We start from the raw sequence: 25,190 nt of genomic DNA, 5'->3' as shown, positions 1-25,190 counted from the left end.
AAGAATTTGCAGTTGCCTTACACAAATAAAATTGAATATTCTAACATTTTGGACCTCTGTCCCTTTTAAGGCTTCTCAGGGAATATAGTAGGGATGCAGTAACACAAGTGATGAAGCTACACAACACAGTATAATCAGAAATGTCTGTACAGTTTAATGATACAGAAGAAGTTAGCAAACACAGTAGAGCCTACAAGATGAATGTTGCAGTCACCACCAAAGGGAAGAGAACAAAGGAAGTCAAAGGCAAATCTCAGGATGACCAGGCAAAGGATTCACCTTAAGAAAAGAATTCTATCTCAGAGATTCCCCAGCAAAGTAATACTGTACACAGCAAAAACCTCTAATGCCTGCCGGGACTACTGAAGTGAAGAGATCTGACTGTAACGTAATTCACAAGATTTATGGGAGAAGGAAAAAGACATCTGTAATTTACACAACTAATAATAACATCATCTAGGATTTTAGAATAGTTCATAAAAGCCAAAACTGAAAAAGCCATTGCTGATAGTTAGCAGCAGCTGACTAGATAGACAGAAGTCATTTCCAAGCAAGGAGTCAAGAAAGAAGCATTTAAAGATATCTATACTAGTCAAATGTAATTTTTTGTGGAGGACAGGGAAGAGGGAGAGAAAAATTGCCAGCTAAGAAGCTTATACAAATCCATATCTGGAACTATGAGGGTCACCAGTTATTAGTCACCAAAAGCAATTTATAGAAACAGCTGACAAATTGGAGTTAAAGATTCTTAAAAAGGTCACCTCAAGAAAGAATTGCATAGGCACACAAACAATCCATTGGATTTAGATAAAGAATTGAAAACTTACATACTTTAGAATCTGAAATTTGAGCCAGGCTTTAGGATTGCCAAGCCACATCAGAGTGATGATGGGAAGGTAATAATACCTTATAAGAAGTTGATCTAAAAGTTTGTTTGCATAATATTTACAAGTAAAAATTTACTTGTAAGGTGCTTATGTTGAACAACAAACAAACACACCAAATACCCTTACATACAAGTGCATATATTACTAAAGATGCTTTCATCAAAATGGCTTCCAGGACTTACTTGGATCCCACAACATTACGCAGTGTTTCACAGTATGTAGGATTTATGTGGAATTTGGATGACAAGTCCTCAGACGTCATAGAGTTGATTCTTGTGCTAATTTAAAATTCTCATACATATCTGAAAAGCATACTGTTATGGTTATAACTAATGAAAGCAGTTTTTTTTCAAGTGACTAAGTCCTCAGAGCGGTACCCGGTCAATGGGAGCTGCGGAGCCGGCGGTTGGGGTGGGGGCAGTGTGCAGAGCCCCCTGGATGCCCTTATGTGTAGCAGCTGGAGGGGAGACAGGTCGCTGCTTCCAGGATCCATGCAGAGCCAAAGCAGGCAGGGAGCCTGCCTTAGCCCTGCTGCGCCACCAACCGGACTTTAAACAGCCCTGTCAGCAGTGCTGACTGGAGCCGCCAGGGTCCCTTTTCGACCAGGCGTTCCGGTCGAAAACCAGATACCTGGCAACCCTAGTAGTGCAATGTCAGAGGATACAGAATTCAGATGCAGCCATAGCTGGGTCAAAGGAAGTAAACCCATTTTACTTCTCCAAAACATAAGTACTGCAGGTAATGATGAAAAGGTTTGAAGAATAAAAGAATGAAAAACAAACATTTCCAGTAATTGTAATTTGGACAGTTATCCCAGAAATCTATCATATGCACGTGTGTTCTTCTGTGGTCACCTGAACAGTCTTTGAGAAACAAAAAAACAATAAACCAACCCAAATAGGTTGATCATATTATTTCATTCCTTCTCACACTCTTTCTAGTTTAATTACAACAAACCATGTCATTAGGAGCAATTCAAGTGACCAGCAAAAATAAATATATATAAACTAGATAGATAGATAGATGCAAAATGTTATTAGCAACCCTCAGGAAAGCTTAAAGCAGAGACTGAAGATATGAGTTACACTTGTGAGGCAACCTTTAGTGTGGATTTAGCTGCACCCAGGCTTCCTTTCTCTCACTCATCTCTGCCATTTATTACAGTTCATTTTTAAAAAAAATTATGTAGTGTGCAAACTGAATAAGATGGCCTCTATTAAATGTTCAGTTTTGGCTTGTCTCTTGCATATTCACTTAAAACAGTTCCTACTGTACTCAGTTTTCAATACAGTAGAACCTCAAGAGTTACGAACACCATCGGAATGGAGGTTGTTCGTAACTGTGAAATGTTCATAACTCTGAACAAAATATGTTGTTCTTTCAAAGCTTTACAACTGAACATTGACTTAATACAGTTTTGAAACTTTATTATGCAGAAGAAAAATTCTGCTTTCCCTTTATGTTTTTAATAGTTTACATTTAACACAGTATTGTACTGTATTTGCTTTATTTATTTATTTATTTATTGGTTTCTGCTGCTGCCTGATTGTATACTTCCGGTTCCAAATGAGGTGTGTGGCTGACTGGTCAGTTTGTAACTCTGGTGTTTGTAACTCTGAGGTTCTACTGTAGTTTCAACTAGATTATGCTAAACCGAATTATAACAAAAATAAAACATGAGTCATCGGATTTAAATTACACAATTTTATATAATAAAACAATGAAAAATTCAGTGCAGGTGACTAATATAAAGAAACTAAAAGGAAAAAAAAAGCAAAAAATAAATGATGGAAAGCCAAAACCAGACAAAGTATAAAGACTAACTGAATGGACAAAACATTATAGTTCATGAAAGACAAATAGTGATGGGATGATCTGAAAAAAAATGTGCAAAGATTTATAAGAAGGAAAATTTGACAGAGCACATCTAACAAAGGAATAGAGCAAATAAACATAATAGGTCTCCAGGGTCCTTTTAGTTCCCTCAGATTATAAAATCAACCTAGGAATGCCAGAGATCATACTCCTTGGTGAAAGGGATTCATATCCTCCCACTCAGCTAAGAGGTCTCTCCAAAGATGGAGGCGAGTCTTATGTTTTTCAGGAAAAAAAAATTTCTGATTAAATGTCAATTAAAAGCCACAAAAATATTGTGACCTGATAGATACTCATGATAAAATTTTATTCTGCTACATTCCCATAAATAGCAATTTTGACCTTTAGGAAAGTACAGTATTACAGTTTAGATCAGGGGTTCCCTAATTGTGGTATACGAGCTTAATGTTCCATCATTTCAGTTCTCAATTTTTTTAAGAAAGCAATATGTTAACCAATAAAGTTTGTGAGCCACTGGTTTAGATTATTTTACTGTGGACTCAAAAAACTGTGTAATAAAGGTGGAGTATAAATGGCATTTGAAGAAGTCTGACATTAAAAGCAGTTTTATGAACACATATTTATTACTGGTGTAAGTGTGCACAATTCCACAGTGGAGTTTGCCCACTCATGATAGTAGTGAATCTGCCCAAATATCTCACACACAAGGAACATTTTACAGAAACTTGGAATGGGCAAATTACTCATGGAGGTTAAAGAAAATAAAAAGGATTTTTAATTCTGTTAAAGTGAATCTGCTGTTTGCAATGTTCACCCAACTCTAACAGAGACAAATGTCTTAATTTGCAGTATAAAAACTTCAGCCTGTAATCAGATAAAAACAAATGTTGATTATTGTAATTAATAAATAAATAAAATAAAATAAAATAAAATGTAGGAGAAAATGGTTTAGTAAAAATTTAGTCCAGTTGAGCATATTACATCTCGTATGACATCTGTATTCTATGATCCAAGATTTGGAGCAAAAATATTTCTATTACTATTTCAGCAGAATTTGGTGTAAATTTAAAGAGTAAAAGCAATGAGAGAGAAAATATATAGTTTGACCTGTGCTATGGTAAAATATTACTAATTTTTTGCATTAATGTGTGACAGTTTCAGCAGATTAAACAATCTCAATTCACAGACTATGCAAGAGCATGATTTTAAGAATCTAATATAATTATTTAGGATACCTAATTGAGCTAATTTCCAAGTCAAGCTTTTAAATTGAACATTTGTAACAGACAACTCAGTTGTCTGGACCATACCAAACAAGTACTGTACATTGTTGAAAGAATATAACAATCTGTTTTGTAATAAGATTAACGTTTGCTCAACTCCAAATAGTAATGTTTCTTTTTGCTTATCTTTCACTCTACAATTTATATGAAGCAAAACAAGCTGTCTCAATATATGCGATTACAAATTTTGCTAATACAAATGATTTCATCACGTGTCTGTTTACTCAGAGGGTTGGAGCACTGATTTAGCATTACATTATTCACCTTAGTGAATTATTCACTTATTAAACACGGTAGGAAAAAGCTGAAATTCAGATATTAGCTTAGCTACTCTATAACTCAAATCAACAGCCATAAAGTTAGAGTCACCCTGCAAAATGCACTTCCCTGAACCAGACAGACCCTGACCAGGGAATTCACACTATGAGGCATTGCTTTGGGAGCACAACTTTACTTCTGGCCAGGATGAAGTTCCGCTAGTGGAAGCAACAAAGGCGAGGAACTGAATCAGGTCCCTCCTTGCCAGTAGCAGCACCTACTTTCATGAGAGTTCTAGCTGCACGTGGACTCTACCAGAAGGAAGGTTTACAGCTCTTTTCTGATACTTATTCTTTGTGATAAATTGGACAAATCAAATACATATATAACAATGCATTGTGGCATATACTTCCCCCTCAATGCTTCATTCCCATCGATGTAGTGGGAATTCTGTAAGTGTGTGTCAAGGAAACTATTCACCCACTGGATTGTACACATATCTCGTGATAAAAAAAACAATCAGGTAGTGGAGCACAGACCTTTTTTTTTTTTTTAGTTTGGATACAAATATGACCAGACTAAGAACCTGACTTTAATGCAAGCAGTTTTAAGGCCTAGAAGTAAGGCCAAGATTTTGTTACGCATATTTTTAGTAAAAATCACAGACAGATCATGGGCAATAAAGAAAAATTCACGGAAGCCGGTGACCTATCCATGACTTTTACTAAAATATGCATGACAAAATGGGAACCTGCGGGGGTCCCACACCAGCCCTTGGGGCCCAGCTGGGAGCTGCGGGGCATCCCCTCTGCCCGCAGCAGCCCAGGAGCTGCGGGGCACCCCAGCTACCCGCGGCAGCTCCAAGCTCCGGGACATCCCGGTTGCCCCGAGCTCCTGGGCACCCCGGCCACCCGTGGCGGCTCCGAGCTCCCCAGCAGCTGGGAGCTGCAGGGCTCCCCCACCACCCAAAGCACCCTCACTGCCCACAGCAGCTGGAAGCTCCTGGGGCACTCCCTCCCCTGTCCGCAGCAGCTGGGTTCTCGGGGTCCCACAGTTCCCAGCCTCCACGGGCAATGGGGGGACCCTGCAGCTCTCAGGCGCTGCAGGCTCAAGTCATGGAGGTCTCTGGAAGTCACAGATTCTGTGAATTCCATGACAAAATCGTAGCCCTACCTATAAGTAGATACACTGAAATTACAGATCACAGAAATTTACAGTGAAAGATTAAAGAAGAGAATGCTAAACAGTTTATATAATCAATTCTGTTAGACAAATAAGATTTTACAAGTAATCTCTGACATTTCTAGTTTTTTATTACTTTTTGATTCAATGTTTGGAACAAGCAAAGCAGCAATGTACAGCAGAATCCCTCTATGACTCAAAGTCTCTCTCTCTCTCAAAAGTAGAGATATTTTTTATCCCTCCTATAATAGCCAAAAGAACAAACTCTCACCAAACTGAATTTAAAAAAAGTGTTCTTTACAGAGAAAGAAACAGTCAAGAACTGCAGGCAGCTCCCCCAATGTCCACTTCTCCTAACAAATAAAAGAGCAATACATTACAGGCATTTCAAGATAGACAAAGATCAAATTTCACAGTTAGCTACCTAAAACAGCAAAACATGTCTAAATTCTAGCCAGAATCAAGTGGTAGAACGACAACAAAACTGGTATGCTTTCAGGAGTGTAATACTGAATGGCAAGGTCTTTGTGGAAACAAACAACACCACTACAGATACTGTTCTCTTGTTATTAATTATTCGGTATCTTTCAAAAAAAATTCCAGTCACAGCCTTAATACATCAGTGAAGTCCAAAGTTAATCAGACAAACAACGGTATTTCTTAATCTCTCCAGTCTGCCTTTTGGGGAAAAAGTGGATGTCAGATCATTTATTTCAGAATGTTTACCTGCCTGCCCACTTGTATACAGGGATTTTAAAACCACTACTGCAGTGGAAAGCTGCCTCAAAATAAATGACTTTCAAGTATTCAAAACCTATTGGGTAAGCCAGTCAACCAATCTGTTCCTCAGTTTATTAATCTGTAAAATGAGTACAATGATATCTGCCTCCTCATAGGAACGTTGTTGGGCTTAGATAATGTTCGTAGAGCACTTTTAGTCCTCAAATAGAGTCTTAAGTAAAAAGCATAGGTATTATTAATACACACATTACAATCCCAAATAAAAGCTATTCAAAAGAACCAAGCCATGAAAAAAACTCTTATGTACATCAAAAACTAAAACCGCCAAATTCAAGATTTTTTTTGCACATACATAAAACTACTACCTCAAGGAAATACACCTTTTATAAGAAAGTATCTGTGTACTGAGACTGTGAAAACAAACCTCTCTTACAGTATTATATGCTGTTTATAAGAAGCATTTTACATTATAAATGTAAATGCAGTGAAAAGACACGAGGATATTTCCCCAATGTTCAACATTCTGTATTTGCTCATTACAAGTGAAATATGAAAGGAATAAAATAAGGCAATAGAGCAAACCTCAGTAGGCAGAACGTAACTAGAATAACCAACACAAATCTTAATTTATCAACCTTACAAGCTTTGCATATTTAGACATCAGAACAGCCTTTTGCATTTTGGATTCTTAATGCAAAACAACAGGAAATAAAAACTGCTTATCAAGTTATTTTATATTAGCATTATTGTGCCATTCAGGAAGGTATTTAAGCATGCAACTTAAACTTTAGACCCTCCTGTGCTGCTGGCATATTGGCCAGTCCAGTTCCCGCACTGATTATGTGCACTCGCTAGTCATGGTACGTCTTTCCAGGTAATGACAGCGCATTCTATATCCTCTTGTCACCGTACCTCTGCTTGAATTCTGTCAACTTCAGAAGTTTTCCCATTTGAGGCCTTCGATGGCTGCTTTAATTTCATTGGGTGTTATTTATTGGTCCCTCTTCTATTTCTAACTTAACATAGGCATTCCTCTGGAACCTGTGTATGACTGTGGCTCTACACAGTTTAATATGGAATGGAAATAGTATTTTCCTTCAGCTGGCTTGTTCTTCATGTGTTTCCAACATCTGTCCATAAGAGTCCCTGATGGGCATCATCCGTCTTGAACTGCTTCTTCCTAAGAGGTCCTTCACTATTCTGTAGAGTTGTTTGAAGTCTCTCTCAGTGGTACATCTTGTGCCTCTGCAGACTTCTCCTGAACCCAGGCATTTCTGTCTTGCCTGCTTCTCTTCTTTATTTTTTGACTTTTTCTCTGCATCTTGCATCTGCCTGTAAAAGCTCTGCCTGTGTCTTGCTCGGTCCTTTTTTGCCTTCAGAACTTTCTGCTTGTTAACTGCTGCCCGTGTTCCAGATGTAATCCATGCATCTTTCTTCTACACCTTTTGGAGGTCCAGCTGTCTCAACTACAGTCTTCAAATTTGACCATCTGTCTTCCACACTTTCCTGCGCCTGTAAAATACTGTAACTGTTTCTAAAAGCAATCTGATCTATATTTTGTTGTCCTTGAACTTTGCTATTGCTGTAACAGTCTTTTTGTCTGTCTTTATGATCTTTTTAAGTTTACATTGTAACGTGGCCACTAAAAGATAATCATCCAAGCCAACATCTGGGTAGGGACACTCTCAAAGATGATGCTCACCCTTGAGATACACACACATGGTCTATCTGGTTAACAGTTGCATTCTTTGCTGATCTCCATGTGAGCTTGTGGATCCTCTTATACTGGAAAAGACTGACTCCTATCTTTAGAGGGTTTGTGCCACAGAGAATCAAAAGCGGTTTGCTATTATCAGCATGGATGCCTTCCACTTCTTTGCCTATGATATCATGGTTAGGCACATTATCCAAAATTTGCTGTACCTGCTCAAAGAACGTATCCATTTCAGGGTCGCCTGCTGAATTTGTTGGTGCATACACTTGGATTATTGTACACTTGATATGTCTTGTTTGCAGACTGGCTGTTATTCTGCCATTCATTGGTTCTCAAGCCAGCAGGGTCTTCGCTGGAATGTTATCCTGCATAATTCCTACACTTCTTTTGTGCATTCCTTCTCCTGAGTATAAGACTGTAGCACCACCAGACAACATCTTGTCACTCCCTGCCCTGACACCAAGTATGTGTCAGTGCAATGAAACATGGTATTGTTTTCATATTTTGTGTAACTTGTGCCAGCTTTCCCTTACTACACAAAGTTCATACATTCTATATGCCTACTCTTGTTACAAATATGGTCATCAGCATTTGATGTCTCGAGAACTCTGCTTCCTTTCAGTTTTTACTGAGATCTTCGGTCTTGAGCTCCATCTATACTTAGCAACCTCAAGTTTTGGTTTAACTGAACTGTTTCTGCTGCAGTAAGGTTTTACCTGCATGGGTCACAAATCCAACTGCAGAATCCTCCTCTTTTAGCCAGTGGGACCACCAGTGTTGCTAACAGTGCAGAGCATTTGACTAGTGGTGTTGAAACAAACAGTTAAAGTTCAAATTAAGCATGTGTTTAAATGTCTTGCTGAATCAAGAGTCTATATTATCATCCTAAATGTTGGATTGATGGGTGAAGGATAGGGAACCTAAATTATGGTTCCTAATATCATTACCTGTGCGTTTTGAGTGAATACTAAGCAGATATGAGCAAGTTCTGTTTGGTTTTTTAAGGACAAAACTTCAAAAATCACACTTCTGTCTGAAAACTGTGTGCATACTATAGCTAAACACCTAAGCTTACGATAACTAACAGAAGCGGGACAAAAATATTTCTCTGTTTTTCCAGTTTGTTTACTCTGTCCATCTGATAGTACTTTGTGTACAATTAGCATCATCATTTCCCCATATAAGTCAGTTTCTCCCTTATTGAAAATATTCAAGCATCCACAGGAGAGAAGAAAAATATTTATTAAAAATACTAAAGAATTTTAAAAAATCAGGATGTATTAATTAAAGGGTGCTCTATCAGAAAATTATGTTTTGTCATTTAAAAAAAAATTAAGTTGACAGTGTCTTTAACCTTTGCATTAATATATATGCATACACTTATATTTCTATATTTGCTGGTTTATAGCACCTAGAGTATTAAACAGATGCCATATAAACTGAAAAACAGATATAGAAAGCTGCACATTATCACCATGGATACGGAGGTGGTAGGTACCAAGGCTCCATGGACCAAGGCACTTTGTACCAAAGTTGAAACCTATTGAAGAAAAGATTAGATTTTTTTCCCCCCGCAATGGGCAACATCTAACTAACTATAAGAATGAATTAACTAACAATCACCTAAATAGTAAGATTACTAACTAAGGTCAGTTGCACAGTGCACACAGAAAACAGGGGAAAACTGCAGGAGTTTGGTCTCACTGGCACGATCAATAAGAAGAAACTGAGGGTCAGTAGGGCCCATTCCCCCTTATAGCCCTTGGATGGGGATACACAAGGACAGCTAGGGTGCAGGCACAGCCTGAACAGACACTACTGGCCAAAAAAAATCAGGGTGCATGACACACAATATCAAAGAGTTGAACCCATGTGGATAATTACACAAAGAAGAACTAAAAATTAAGAATTCTATGCGTACACATTCAGAGAACGAAAAATATTCACAAAGTTCAGTTTTCAGTTGAACAAAAATGTGATGTCACAACAAAGCAATTATTCATAATTTACCTCATCAATGATCTGATCCTACAAGGTGCTAAGTACCCGTATCCACTGACATCAATGCTCTATACCTTCTAGAATCAGCTCCTTGAATAGGATTTCATGCCACAGAACAACAATCAGCTTTTTCCTCCTACTCTGCTTTCCCATCATAATAAATACCTTATAGATTAAATCTTACTGTAATAGTGTGTGTTAAAGATGGCAGCATAATTCTTCTGAACAATCTAAGAGTATAAGCGCTTGTCTACATGTCACAGCAAAGCACATTTGAGGGGTGTAATTTGTAAAGTGCTCTAAATGTGCTGTGCTATAGCTGCCCTGTATAGACCCGGCTAGTGCAAACTATAAGGTATCTAGACAGGTTTCAGAGTAGCAGCTGTGTTAGTCTGTATTCGCAAAAAGAAAAGTAGTACTTGTGGCACCTTAGAGACTAACCAATTTATTTGAGCATAAGCTTTCGTGAGCTACAGCTCACTTCATCGGAAATGCATCCGATGAAGTGAGCTGTAGCTCACGAAAGCTTATGCTCAAACAAATTGGTTAGTCTCTAAGGTGCCACAAGTACTCCTTTTCTTTATAAGGTATCTAGTTTGCCTTAATGTATATGACAAAACACGTAAGAGAGTTAAAAGAATTACTCAACCAGCAAAAATAAGACAACCTGTCTTCCTCAGCATTTTAAAACACAAATTATTCATCTGCATAATTAAGGAAAATTAAAAACATAAAATAAGGATTGGGTCTCAAAGGATGACTAATTAATAATATATCAAACTGAAAGCTGGGACTACTCTGTTCTGCCAAGTTTTGCCACTTATCTTGGGCAAGCTACTCCATCTTTTTATACCGCAGGTCCCCAACCTATGAAGTGGGGTCAATGATAATTACTCTTTTCACAAGTGTGTTGTGAGAATTAATATAATGTATGCAACAAACTGGATAAAAGAGGCTATAAAAGTTTTATTATTTAGTGTTTCCACAACATTTGGCATGAAATTATCCAGATACCATGTTCATTACACCTAAAAAAATTATGACATTTACAGGCTGCAAACATGAAAACAAATAATGTTCTTTAAGATATTTTTGTAATTATATTTTACACTGTATTTATTCTTGGTGTACAAGCTCTTGTTTCAGAGATGAAGCATTTTAAACGCAGGAATGTTTTGTGCACTTTTCTCTGCAATGTACTCAGAGTTAAGAAACTGATGGTTTAATTAGGGAGGCCTGCTCAGTGGTGTGTAAAGCACTTTAGTTTATGACATCATTGCTTCTGCTCCTAGGAAATGTGGTAAAAATGCTCAGCACTTAAAAAGCTACAACAGGAACACAACTACATTTTAAAATAACCTTTCAAAATACATATAAATACGTTATGCTTTATGTTTATGCACTGAAACATGAAACATTTGGGGGGTTAGTTCTCCTTTAATGTGGAAACTAGAATAAAACTTTCCAAAATACAGATATGGCCTTTGCTTAGATAGTCAACCTACCCCCATCAGCATGAATATCCATCTACTAGCCACTAAAACAGACATAAACCAAATCAATGATCATCAGTCAGCAACAGAGCCCACTCTCAGAGTTTTACTTCTCCCCCTTAAAAAAAGAAATGAAGAAAGATTTAGTTCTTCTTTATACATAACCTTTTTTTTCTTTTTTTTTGGGGGGGGGGTCAAATTTCTTGATTTTAAGTGACCACTGTGGGAGGTGCATCTCCTTTTGTTTGGAGTTGTCTAACCCAAGCTCCATGTAAGAAGAATCTATCTTCGTTTTACCATAATCACCCCCAAGGAAGTAAATATTTCTTTGTTTAGCATCTTTCAGTGGAAAAGGTAACTTGAAGAGATTTACAAGACGTTTCCGAGACATTAAGTAATGTAAAATGGGGAAAGTGAAAAAGCCAGAAGCTAAATTAAACAAAGAGACAGGAAAGACCTGAGGATGAGCCCCAGTGTCATGTCTTGCACTACCAGACTTCTGACTCCAGTGTAAAACAAAACTTACCTGAAAAATAGACAAACATACCATGAATTTTAAGTGGCAAATCAGCAATCTCAAATCTATGTTTTTGAAGAGATCGCTCATATGAGTAAAGCTACTCAAGTGTAACTGTTTGAAGGATCAGATCCTAAAAACAGGAATGCACTCAGTTTTACTTAGACTTGTGATTTTGCTTCATTTTCATTTGGCTACAAAAATTATATTTACTTTTTGAGTACTTTTGTACCCAAATAGTAACAATGAAATGTGACATGAAACAGGAACTGCAGTTCCTTCAATAAAGTGGAGAGATTTGGCAAATAAGACTTGCTGGATATATTTAGTAAACTATACAAAATGAAGATCACATTTATTATGCTATGAAAATGTGACGAAGGATAAACACACTATGTATTTTATTCCACTCTGCCTGTCCACAACATATATAAGATACCTTTTATTCAATTAATTTTTGTTTTATTCCTTAATCCATTCATTGTCTATTAACAAAGGAATAAAACTTAGTCGTCAGACCAATACTAAGAGCTGTAATTCTCAAATTACAAAATATTTCAGATGAGAACTGAAGTTCACATATGTAAACTATTTGCAAAGGTGCCTTAAATTCTTAAGATTAAGCTTTTACCTTTCTTTAATGAATGTAATGCTGATGTGAAGAATGTCAAATAACCGGGAGGCTGAGGTGAAGCATTGAACTCAAAATATCCTAGAACTCCAGGCTGCAAGAATAAGAATTAGAGTTAGCTAAGCTATTACAAAACTACACATTTATGGGACACTGCAATTATTTAACTATAGTAAAAAACAAACAGATTAAACATTAATGGGCTGTTTTGTTTTGGAAAAACAAACTAGCCATTTTTCTCTGCAAGAAAAGTGGATCTTAAAAGGAGGGGGAAAAAATCAGCCAATACTATAATTTGGAAAATGTGCACAAGACCAAATCTGTATATATGCAGAACATTATAATTTCAGTGTTACATATTTCCTGTGTTAGTGGTTACATTATTCTCTAAGCAAATGGTAATAATTTAAAATACTTGCAGGAGTCAAGCTTCAGTACCACCACATTGATGGAATATTTCATTTTCTACCTAGCACCATACTGCGTTCTTTTGAAATTGAGATTTGGGATTTAATGTGTCATTGTAAAATGAAGTCAACTGTAACCCTTTTTCAATGTAAAATGCTTGGTTTTCTTTAAGTTTTTACTATACTGTGCATGATTCACATCTATATATGAAGCCTCTGCATGACTGCCAGTCTACATCACACTGGGAAGCTATCAGCCATATGAGATTCTTGCAAGGGAAATCAGTGAGAGACTGATTTCACAAAAACAAAGGGAAGAAACCCAGATCCTGGCCCAGGCAACCAGGTAATTTGAGATTTAAAGGATCTGTGATCTCCCGAAAGAGAGACAAAATTTTTGTCCATACTGGGTTGAGGGTGCGGAGAATACTGGTCACATCAAAATAGGCAGAGATTACAGATCCCATTCCATGTGATAATAGTGAAGGGGTACAAAAGTGATTCTTAGAACTTAGATACTTGAGCAGACAGATCAGAATGTAAGACAGCCTTCCTTGAACCATTTATATTTGCATTTGCAGATAAAACAATTCATCACACACTCAACTTGCACTGATCAGGAGGCATGTTCCCAGACCTGGAGCTCAGGTGTCGGACTCTTATTCACACTTCATTTTCTTGATAACTGCACTGCTATCTCGACAAAGAGCTACACAATAGGTTTAAAAGTTACCTTTTAAAAATGAACACTAAATGCAACTTGTTAACATTAATGTGAAATACTGAATTTTATTTGTTGTAAGTGTGGATGGTTATCCTTTCACTGTTCTATGATGCAAGAAGATTTCTCTGCATTCACTTTTCCTAGTGAAATAACTTTTAAGTGAAAAAGGTCAGGTGTCACATTTCAAATTCTGCCTTAAAATACAGCTGAAAATGAATTCTGTAGTCTCGTCCAAGTCCCAAATACACAGACATTTGTCCATATCACACACACTCTCTCTGTCTTGTGGAAACACACACTCACACTCTCTCTCTCTCACACGCATACAACCCCACATTAGACAACTGGGCACGCCTGACAGTCTCTACTCAAATAATGCCCATGACTAGAAAAGCAAACTGTGGAGAGCTACAAAGGGATCTCACAAAACTGGGTGACTGGATAAGAAAACAGCAGATGAAATTCAATGTTGATAAATGCAAAGTAATGCACATTGGAAAACACAATCTCAATGATACATACAAAATAATGGGATCTAAATTAGCTGTTACCACTCAACAAAGATCTTGGAGTCAGTGTGGATAGTTTTCTGAAAACACCTGCTCAATGTGCAGCAGCAGCCAAAAAGCGAATGATGTTAGGAACCATCAGGAAAGGGATCGATCAGAAGACAGAAAATATTGTGACACTACATAAATCCATCGTACAAGCACACCTTGAATACGGCATGCCGTTCTGGTTGTCCCATCTCAAGAGAGATGTTTTAAGAGCCCAGCCACATATTTCAACTTACTACAATATTGCCCACCCTTGCTGGAACTATGAAATGTAAGCAGCTGAGAGAAGCATCCAATGAAGAGAAGCAACCAGTGAGATACTTCATGAGGTGGCTTTGATTTTCTTGTCTTTGAATGATTCAAATATGGATTATAAAATATAATCACAGCTTTACTAAAATATATTCTACCTTTATTTTCTACATGAAGTTTGTGATCCTTTATAGCAACTGATTGCGAGATATTACCAACAAACTACATCCTACATCAAGACAGCAGTGGTTCTGGAAAAGTACCCAGAAGCTACAGATATTCAAAGGGGTGCAAAGGAGGCTTCAAAACAAAATCTTTAACTAGCTTCCAGGCTTTTTCCCATAGTTTGAGAAAGGAAGTTACCTACAGATATAGCTGTATCTTTAAACAAAAAAAGTCATACTGCTCCCACTTTGGGAAGAAAGATTGAGTCTGGCATTCTTTTGATGTGTGTAAAAGTTCAGGATCTCTGCCACTTCTGGGATTCAAGGACTACACACTCACTGATTCTGGGGAGGGTCAAATGAAGGGGGATACACAGCTCCTACTTAGAAGATACTGGGAAATGTTTTCTGTTCATTTTGCCTTATTTTACTAGATTGGTTCTTCTGGGGTTTTTGAGAGATTGAACTACACCAGGCTCTCAGTTCTCTTTTTAGTGTGGTGTAAAATGGACACTTCTCTTCGGAATTCTCTTGATTTCTCTCTCTTCTGAAACCGTTCTGATTCTGAAAGTTCCTTTTCTTCTGAGAATGAGGAAGAACTGGAGGATGAGAACTGATTCAGGGCTTCTGGATTTTTTCCATTCTGGTTTTGTCCTGCTGCTTGGACTATTTTACCTCCATCTGCCCCCAGTCTCATTGGGAGGAAGAAGCATGACTCCATGGTCTTGGTCTTTTCTCTTCAGCACTAGAGCAGTGACAGGATCTATATTGCTGTCTGATGAAGGATGCTTACTTTCTCTCTTCTTAAGAAAGGGAGATAGAATCACTAGGGATTTCCTCACTTTTTCTGGGACAAGTAGAATCAAAAGATATGTGTACACTTCGAGCTCCAGGGTCAGAGTCCCATCTTGAGCGGACATACCCCCACTAGCTCTGATCAAGCTAGCATGCTAAAAATAGAGGATAGCCACAGTGACGCAAGGGGCTAGCCACCCCGAGTACGTATCATCCAAGATGCTAGGCACGTACTTAGGGCCACTAACCCCTCATCCTGCTCATGCTGCCATAGCTACACTCTATTTTTAGCACACTAGCATGATCAGAGCTAATATGGATATGTTCCTTGAGCGGCCTGTCAACCCTTGTGGCACCTTAGAGACTAACCAATTTATTTGAGCATAAGCTTATTTGAGCATAAGCTGTAGCTCACGAAAGCTAATGCTCAAATAAATTGGTTAGTCTCTAAGGTGCCACAAGTACTCCTTTTCTTTTTGCGAATACAGACTAACAGGGCTGTTACTCTGAAACCTGTCAACACTGGTTCTCCACTTGTAAGGGAACACCCTTCTCTTCATGTGTCAGTATAATAATGCCTGCATCTGTAATTTTCCGATTACATGTTCCGATCTCATACCAATTTTACAATGGTGTAAGTCCACTGCTGCCTTCAACAGAGTTCTATACTAGTTTTAGGGAGAGAAGAATCAGCACTTTCAAATCTAGAAAATAATACACTTTTCAACCAGGTATTTTATCATAGGGTTTGTGGCCCTCTTGTGGCATTAAGTATAGCTTTTCGGTCTATTAATCTTTACTAATCTATTTTTGTTATACAGTCACTTTCCCATCAACTTGCTATTTTCATCTTAAATAAGATGTCAAAACAAAGTCAAATGTTGATAAAAATTTTCTACATCCTTTCCGACATTCAATCAAAAATGTTTTGTACATTTAATTTTGAAGAATTTCACTTCTGATGTACTTTTTGTCTGTGTAAATGAAGAGGAAGAAAAGGGACACTTGTAAATATGAATTGCTAATTCCCCCAAATATATCACACTAGTCCCTTACAAAATGTGTCCCGTGGCACAATAAGAAAAAATAAAATATTCTGCTCAGAAATAGTTTAAATCTTTTTTGGCCATCTAACAAACCAAATGGTATTCTGAGATTTTCCTATGTCTCTCATAAACAAAGAATCCCCAAAATAAGATCAGTGATATGACTAAAAGAATAATTTACAGCAAACTGTTTTTCCACAGACTTCTCCCCTGGTCCAAACACAGGAAATCACAATGTACACACTGTGGAAGTATAACATTGTATAAGTATAACGTTGTATAAGGGGACATGCTGGATACATTGTATATGAGAGGGCATGCCAAAACATGTTACAAAGTATCTGAGGGAGCACACGTAGGGACAGTTAGCTGTTGAATGGAGAAGCAATTAAGATAGAGCCAGCACATCTAAGAAGCAGGCATCAGAATGGAAGGTGTGAAGGGCAATTAGTTAAGTTAACTGGAAGCTGTTAAAGGAGATTGTTAAGGGTGGCAGGTAATTGAAGATACCTGACTGGTCTCAGGGATCTCGAAGGGTGGTGACTAAAATCTTTTTCTTCTTTTGTCTGTAGCTTCTCTGTAACTTGTTCTCCAAAAAACTGTATAAATTAAAAGACACAAGCCCCACTCGGGGGGCTCACTTCTAAATGTATTAGCAGAGCAGCTTTGCTAATAGAACAGAGTGGTCTGATAAATTGTGAGTCTGAGTCAAACTTTGACAATTTGGAGGTTCCACCAAGATGGCAAGCGGCTTCACTGAGGCTGTGTGATCCCTGACTGCCTTGCAGGATGATCGTGGCAGCCGGCGCCTGGATGCTTAGTCCAAGCGATCCTCCACAAGACAGAAAGGTACACAGCAGCAGCGCAGTCTACGCCATTGAACTTGTTGGTTCAATGGTTCAATGGCGCCATTGAACTTGTTCAATAAAATGGTGGATGACTTACTCCTGTGCTCCCCCTCTCTGTCTGCCTCAGAAACTGATTCACTAACACTTCTCACAGCTTTAGCAAACAAGGGTCATAAGGCTTCTTGCACAAAATTGCAGCTCTGCCAAACCTCTGTCGCATACCTTGGCTTCCTTCTCTCCCAGGGCTCCCATACACTCTATCCAGCCCGGGTACAAGCCATCCTTAGCTTTCCCCAGCCTTGCTCTCCACGCCAGGTCAGAAAATTCTTAGGCATGACAGGGTTCTGTAGGCAATGGATTCTCCAATATGTTTCTCTGGTTAAACCACTCCAAGAACTCACTCGATCCTCTGTACCTAACCCCATGCCATGGCCACTTGAAGCAAATGCTGCTTTCATCTCCCCTAAGCAGAATTTAGCCTCTGCCCCTGCCTTAGGGTTACCTAACTATGACAAGCCTTTTACCCTTTTCTGTCACGAACAATCTGCTTGTGCCCTCAGGGTTCTTACTCAGGAGCACGGTGACAGAAATCGCCCGGTGGCTTATTTTTCTGCAACCTTGGACCCTGTAGCCCAGGGTTTACCCCCTTGCCTAAGCGCTGTAGCTGCTGCAGCGTGCCTGGTCGAGATGTCTGAGTCCCTTGTCCTCCGCTCTCCTCTCACTCTCATGGTTCCCCATTCTGTGGAAACTCTCCTTCTGCAACGCAACACTGCTCACCTCTCCTCCGCTCGCCTCACTAGGTATGAACTTTTGCTGCTTTCAGCCTCACATATCACTATTAAGCGCTGCTCCCCTCCTTCCTTTACCTAGTGATGGTGAACCCCATGACTGCCTTGCAACTGTCTCCGCTATCACTGTCCCGCGCCCTGACCTTTCAGATGTACCTCTCCCTAACTCTGACCTGGTATTATTCACTGATGGGTCCTGTTATAGAAATGACCAAGGCCACCTTCTTGCAGGATACACTGTGGTCTCTCTCTCTGAGACCATAGAAGCTGCGCCCTTACCCTCTGTGACCTCTGCCCAGGTGGCTGAACTGATTGCTCTAACCCGTGCCTGCTTTCTAGCCGAGGGGCTCTCTGCCACTATTTTTACTGATTCTCGGTATGCCTTTGGGGTTGTGCATGACTTTGGCACCCTCTAGCAGGCTTGAGGTTTTCTTAACTCTACTGGTACCCCTATCAAGAATGGCCCCTACATTGCCGCCCTCCTGTATGCAGTTTTACTACCGTCTGCCTTGGCAATTGTTAAGTGTACTGGCCATTCAGCGGCAGACACCGAGGTGGCAAAAGGTAATGCACTTGCTGATGCTGCTGCAAAACATGCCGCCACTATAAAACCTTCACCAGAAGCGTTTCTTGGTCCCCTCTCGGTCTCTGTAATGCCACCATCCCTGCCTCATCTTGCTCAGCTCCAGGATTCTGCCCCAGAAACAGAGAAAGACTCCTGGAGTGCTTTGGGTTGCTCTTTGCATTCTGATTCCCTTTGGCGATCGCCCACCGGTACCTTTGTAGCCCCCCTCTCACTCTACCCGTCTCTAGCTGCCCTGCTACATGGTGTTTCGCATGTCGGCAAGGAGGGGATGGTCTCTGCTATGAGTAAGGCGGGGTGGTGGGCTCCCCATTTCAGCTCCTTTGCAACCTGCCACTGTGCCGCTTGTGTTACTTGTCAAAGCCACAATGTAGGCAAATCTGTAAAAGTAACACAAGGGTTCCGGGGTTTGCCTCAAGCACCTTTCCTACACTGGCAACTTGATTTTGTACAAATGCCAAAGTGTCAGAAATATGAATTCATTTTAGTTATAATATGTCTGTTTTCGGGTTGGATTGAAGCCTTTCCCTGTCGCAAAGCTGATTCATTGTCCGTTGCAAAATGTCTGTTAAACCACATTATCCCTACCAAGGGAATTCCTGCCACTTTGTCTAGTGACCGGGGAACACATTTTACTGGAAAAATTGTTCAACATCTAAACCAGGTATTACATGTCACCCACCTGTTGCACTGCCCTTCCCATCCACAGAGTGCAGGGGCAGTTAAAAGGCGAAATGGTGTGCTTAAAAATAAACTGGCAAAAATCTGTAGTTCCACAGGGTTAAACTGGCCAGCTGCTTTACCACTGGCCCTTATGGAAATTCGGTCATCCCCATCCCAGAGACACAAATTGAGTCCATTTGAAATCATCATGGGACGCCCTATGCGAACAATGGCTACTATTACCCCAGCCCCAGACCTAAACCTAACTCACAGCACGCTCTTCCAGTACTGCAAAGGGTTAATGCAAGCTGTGAGCTCCTTCCATTCGCAGGTGCGAGCAGCTTGGCCGATGGAACCCACCTCTGCTGCCTGTCACATTCTTGAGCCTGGTGATTGGGTTTACCTGCGGCACCATCTTCGGAAGCACGCCTTGGAACCGCGATGGAAGGGTCCATACCAGGTACTGCTCACCACCCAGACAGCAGTGAAATTATCCGGCATCGCTGCATGGATCCACGCCTCACAGTGTAAGCCAGCGCCACCTCAAAGGGACCAAGCACCTCTGCAAGACCACGCAGAACCAGCTTCAACCCCAGAAGACAAAGAGGAACAGCCTGCAATACCTTACAATCTGCGCTCTCGTAAGGGTTGCCAGAAGCAGAGGGTAAGCAGACAGCAGGACCCAACAAACAAGAAGCAGTAGTGAGCCTAGCGCCTGCTGCCTGGTGGACGTAAAACCGTGACTGTGGTTCCCTCGAAAGGGGTTATCGGAACCAGAAAGGGTCCTGCTTCCAACATGTGTCCTTTGAGAAGCTTAATCCTCAGCTACTGTGTCCTGAGGGTCTGGGGAATCCAGAGTGACAGTGACAATTCTTTCATCCAACAACAGGTGCAGATAGCCCAGATCCTGAATATTTCTAATTGCTGGGTCTGCAGCCACATCCCAGCTCACTCACAAGCTAGGATCCCCACCATGGCAATCCCTTTGAATTCCTCAGAGCTTGCTGGAGAACCCTATCCACTTAAAAGGACATGGAAGGAAAATGACACTTGGGGGCTGGGAAAAACATATGTTCCTAAACTTATAAGTGTGGTGAAAGGAAAGGGCCACTGGTGCTGGGTGTGTAATGGGACAGGGCTGAATCTAGGGAGGAGCAGCTGTCTCCAATACATTGTGTCCCATGGTGTATGGGACTATTCAAACAAGGTTGGAGAATGGCGAACCGGGTATGGAAAGAAACTTCCTCTCAACCTGGGACCAAACCAAAGATTCAATCTCTTGCTCCCCCTACAGCCTCCCTGAGAAAAACAGCACCATCTACAAATGTCATGTGAATGCTACCTCTTCTCCCAGTGAAAATCATCCTGTGCCCTTTGGGGGATACTATTCCTCCTTCGTAAATTCTTACATGTCAAAGGGTTGCAGTCAATCCTTCCCACCTTTAATGGGACATCATTGGGTTTGTGGGGAAAATGCTTACACTGTGCTACCAGCAAATTGGTCAGGTATCTGTTATCCTGCTCAGCTTTTCCCACAATTCTGGGTACTTCAATCTCTCCCACGAAATCGCCTCCGTAATTTCAGGCGAAAAAGGAGGGACTTGCCAGATGCTAAATGGTATGTGGATAACATAAGCCCCCTAATTTGGGAAGAAGCTGTTGGCATTTCTTTAGTCCTAGTAAGGGGGGTAATCCACCATGCAAAAAGGCTTTTAAGGTTACAAGCGGTGGTTGAGATCATGGCCAATGAAACAGGAGAGAGCTTAAAAGCTCTAGCCAAAGAAGCAGGAGCGGTCCGACAAGTGGCCCTCCAAAACTGTCGGGCATTAGATATAATACTGGCAGCCAAAGGAGGGACCTGTGCTCTAATTGGAACAGAATGCTGTGTATACATACCTGATAATACTAATGAGGTAATAAATCGTGCTAGCCATCTGGAGCAAATTGCATACCTTCCCCACGAAGAATCAAGTTCCTTGTGGAAACGGATAAGTAACTTATTCAATTTCTCTAGTCTGGGAAACTGGTTGTTTCAAGGAATCCTGACTATCCTATTTGGAATTCTAATAATCTTTGTGTGTTTTCAATTGATTTCTTGTTGTATCCAAAACTGCACAAGACACACCATCCATCAGGTTACCCCTAACCAGAGTGCTAATCTAATGTTGTTAAATGTCACCAGTGAAAGTAATGAAAAAGAACGATTGATGCATGGAATCCAGTAAGTCATTGGTTATGGGCGTAGCCTTGACCAAAAAGGGGGGACTGTGGAAGTATAACATTGTATAAGGGGACATGCTGGATACATTGTATATGAGAGGGCATGCCAAAACATGTTACAAAGTATCTGAGGGAGCACACGTAGGGACAGTTAGCTTTTGAATGGAGAAGCAATTAAGATAGAGCCAGCATGTCTAAGAAGCAGGCATCAGAATGGAAGGTGTGAAGGGCAATTAGTTAAGTTAACTGGAAGCTGTTAAAGAAGATTGTTAAGGGTGGCAGGTAATTGAAGATATCTGACTGGTCTCAGGGATCTCGAAAGGTGGTGACTAAAATCTTTTTCTTCTTTTGTCTGTAGCTTCTCTGTAACTTGTTCTCCAAAAAACTGTATAAATTAAAAGACACAAGCCCCACTCGGGGGGCTCACTTCTAAATGTATTAGCAGAGCAGCTTTGCTAATAAAACAGAGTGGTCTGATAAATTTTGAGTCTGAGTCAAACTTTGACAACACTGTAGGGTTGAGTTCTAGCTATAAAAAGCTGGAAATCAAAATGACTCCTGATTAGTCATAGTAAAAATTTGGTTTCTTCTTACTACAAGAAATTAACATTTTAGCATGTAAAAGATGAGAGTCAACACAAGAGGTTAGCCAAAAAAAGGCGCACTGTTAAGAGAGGAAATCCATAGAAATCTGCTCATGTTTCCTGTTCTCCAAACCAAAACACATATGCCTCAGGATAGAGATTCTCCAACTTTTTCACAGAGTTATCATCATCATAATTCAGAAGTTATTTCAGGGACCCCATCCTCTCCCATTCACAGCTGCACATTGTCCCTGGGCTTACATGGAAAAGCAATTTTAGAAAAATAATTATAAGTATTTTACTGCTTTTCAATGTGGCAAAATTTGAATCACACTGTCTATTTTTGTTTTTAAATCCATCCTCCCCTCCTAACTGATCTGTTCCTCTCTCACCCTCTACTTTCCTGAACATTTCCAGGTGTTCTGGGTTTCCTCTGCACTGCAAATGCTGCCCAGCCATCTGGTCCTTTTCTCTTCCCACTACCTAAACTTATGGCATAGCTATCCAATTCCGTTCTTCTCTACTCTTGCCTCTTCCACTTGTGGTTGGCAGCTTCAATCTCACTGGTGCTCTAGTTGCTGGAGTTGGCTGCTATTTCCCCCTCTTCACCATAACAGTTGTCTTTAGTAGCGGCAGGAGTCACAAGACAGCTGACATAGTGCTTGGAGACCATTCATTTAGCCAACAAAGGAGACCTATTTTTTAGTCCCCTTTACACTGGAACCAACAAGGATTTGTTTTCTCTGTTATAAGAGACTGTCCTATAAAAACAGAATGTGCCAGATGTAAAATAAACATTGCTGACTTTGCAAGGACATAGAAGAGTTTTGAAAGTGGGAGAGAAAAGAGTTTGAATGTGCACTAAAAATATAAATGATGTTTAACAGCTAAATATGATTATTTTAAAAAGAATACCTTGTATTTCTTATGGCTTCTTCCACTGGAGGATAGCAAAGCACCTTACATACATTAATTAAATCCCAGAAGCCATCAGGAGGTAGGTAAAAATTACTATTCATTTCAAAATGACAAAACTGAGGAAAAGAGTTGCCCAGCGTCACACAGTAAATCAGGCGCAGAAACAGGGATAGATGTAGGTAACTCCTGACTATCACTTCTTTGCTCAAAACACAAAGCAACACTGCTATGCATGAATTTAAAAGGTTAGAACAATATTAGCCCTAAAAAAATTAGAGAGAAGGGAAAAAAAGCTTTTTTCTTCTTTAAATAAAAAAAGAGGAGGATATATGTATTATCTATAAAGACGACTCCCAATTTTTCAGTCATCACAATCAAAAGTCAAGATAATCACCTTTTAAAAGTTAAAAGAATAGCCCCATTCATTTATATAGACTATGTCTGCTAATATCAGTGCACATTTCTCACTGTGGCATTATCATTTTTACTGCAAAAACTGTAAATAAAAAGTTCAAAAAAGGAGAAAGACAAATAAGAATCTGTGTTTGCACAATTACTGGAGCTCAAAAACAGCAGTTTGTCCTTTTAAAAGGAAAATAAGCCTTCATGAAGTGCAACTAACGTATCTGTCAGAAAAGAAAAAAGAATTTGCCACCAAAGTTCAGTTTCACCAATGCCACCCACGGCTTTGTCATTTCAGTTTAACTACTGCAATTCCCCCTGTTCTGGGCTGTCACAATGCAACCCTATGTCTTGCAGCCAGTGCAAAATGACGTAACATGTCTGATACCAGATGCGACCATTAGAAAATATCTTATGCCCAACTTGCATGCCTTGCAGTGGCTGCCATTTAGACCAACACATGAATCACAAACTTAGATTCTGCAAAGGAATTCATGTCAACATATGGATCTGCTTTTAGCAATCCCTTTACAAGATGAGGGCTTTATTTCCTGATGTATAATCCCTTAAACAGTACGGGATCTAGACACCCCATAGACCCTCCTCCTATTCACTGTCCTTCTCAGGCTTTGGGCTCTTCCTCAGGACATCTCCAGGTACCATGAATTAGAAGTAATCCAAAAGTCTTTAAAAAAAACAAGGAGTACTTGTGCACCTTAGAGACTAAAATTTATTTGGGAATAAGTTTTCATAAGTTAAAACCCACTTCATCAGATGGATTTTAGCCCATGAAAGCTTATGTCCAAATAAATTGGTTAGTCTCTAAGGTGCCACAAGTACTCCTCATTGTTTTTGCTGATACACACTAACATGACTACCACTCTGAAACCAAAAGTCTTTGTTTGCCTGGTGTTTCAAGTTGCATCATGCTTTGTTTTGAAGATATAACATTCTTTCAACTCATCCAGCTGAAGATCCTTCCCCGTGCATCAATCTTATAGCATACAGGTTCTTTCTTACGCATACCAGACTGCAAAACAGAAAATTGTTCTCCACCTAAAGTATTTGACAACTGTACTTGTCTAAACTTTAGAGCACATTTTGTACAACCTAGCATTTTGATATAAGCAATGGCTACCTGAGGCTGCTTTTATGTTTCAGAGAAACAATCACAAATGTTATCTCAATAGAATAAGTGATATTTTTAAATACCGCCCAATTTTAAGAGCATCTGTCAGTATCCTAGAACTCAAGGGCCCATTTTGTTTTTAGAAAGATAATTACATATGTCTATCAAACCTTACCAATTTAGAGGTATTCTTAAGACGATGTTGGATGCCCTCACCCAGAAAGGCAAAGTTGCCAGTTGTACCCTCAGAAAGCAAAAGAAGAATCAAGCATCACAAACAGAGATGCATTTCTTTCATGCAAACCTGTGTAATTTCATAGCTACTCAACTGATTAAGAAGTGTAACTGCTTCATCTACCTTAGTAATACATACTACTGACAGGTTCACTTCATTTTGCACCCGATGAAGTGAGCTGTAGCTCATGAAAGCTTATGCTCAAATAAATTGGTTAGTCTCTAAGGTGCCACAAGTACTCCTTTTCTTTTTGCGAATACAGACTAACACGGCTGCTACTCTGAAACTTCATTTTAAATATGTCATGATGTGAAAAACTGCTAGTTATATAA

The 25,190-nt window shown here is 39.6% G+C and overlaps 1 protein-coding gene across 2 annotated transcripts in view; it reads right to left on the bottom strand.

The window, feature by feature from the left end:
* TXNDC11 (thioredoxin domain containing 11) overlaps positions 1-25,190 on the bottom strand; it is a 100,800-nt gene that overhangs the window by 55,936 nt on the left and 19,674 nt on the right. For both annotated transcript variants that reach the window (XM_073362418.1, XM_073362419.1), the window contains one exon: positions 12,544-12,637. In XM_073362418.1, the coding sequence (XP_073218519.1) occupies positions 12,544-12,637 (94 nt within the window). The remainder of the gene's footprint in view (positions 1-12,543; positions 12,638-25,190) is intronic.

Source organism: Lepidochelys kempii, chromosome 10 (assembly GCF_965140285.1).
Source record: "Lepidochelys kempii isolate rLepKem1 chromosome 10, rLepKem1.hap1, whole genome shotgun sequence".
In the NCBI taxonomy this organism is placed as follows: Eukaryota; Metazoa; Chordata; order Testudines; family Cheloniidae; genus Lepidochelys; species Lepidochelys kempii.
Note: the sequence above shows the minus strand (reverse complement) of the source record. Positions and strands in the feature narration are given on the sequence as shown.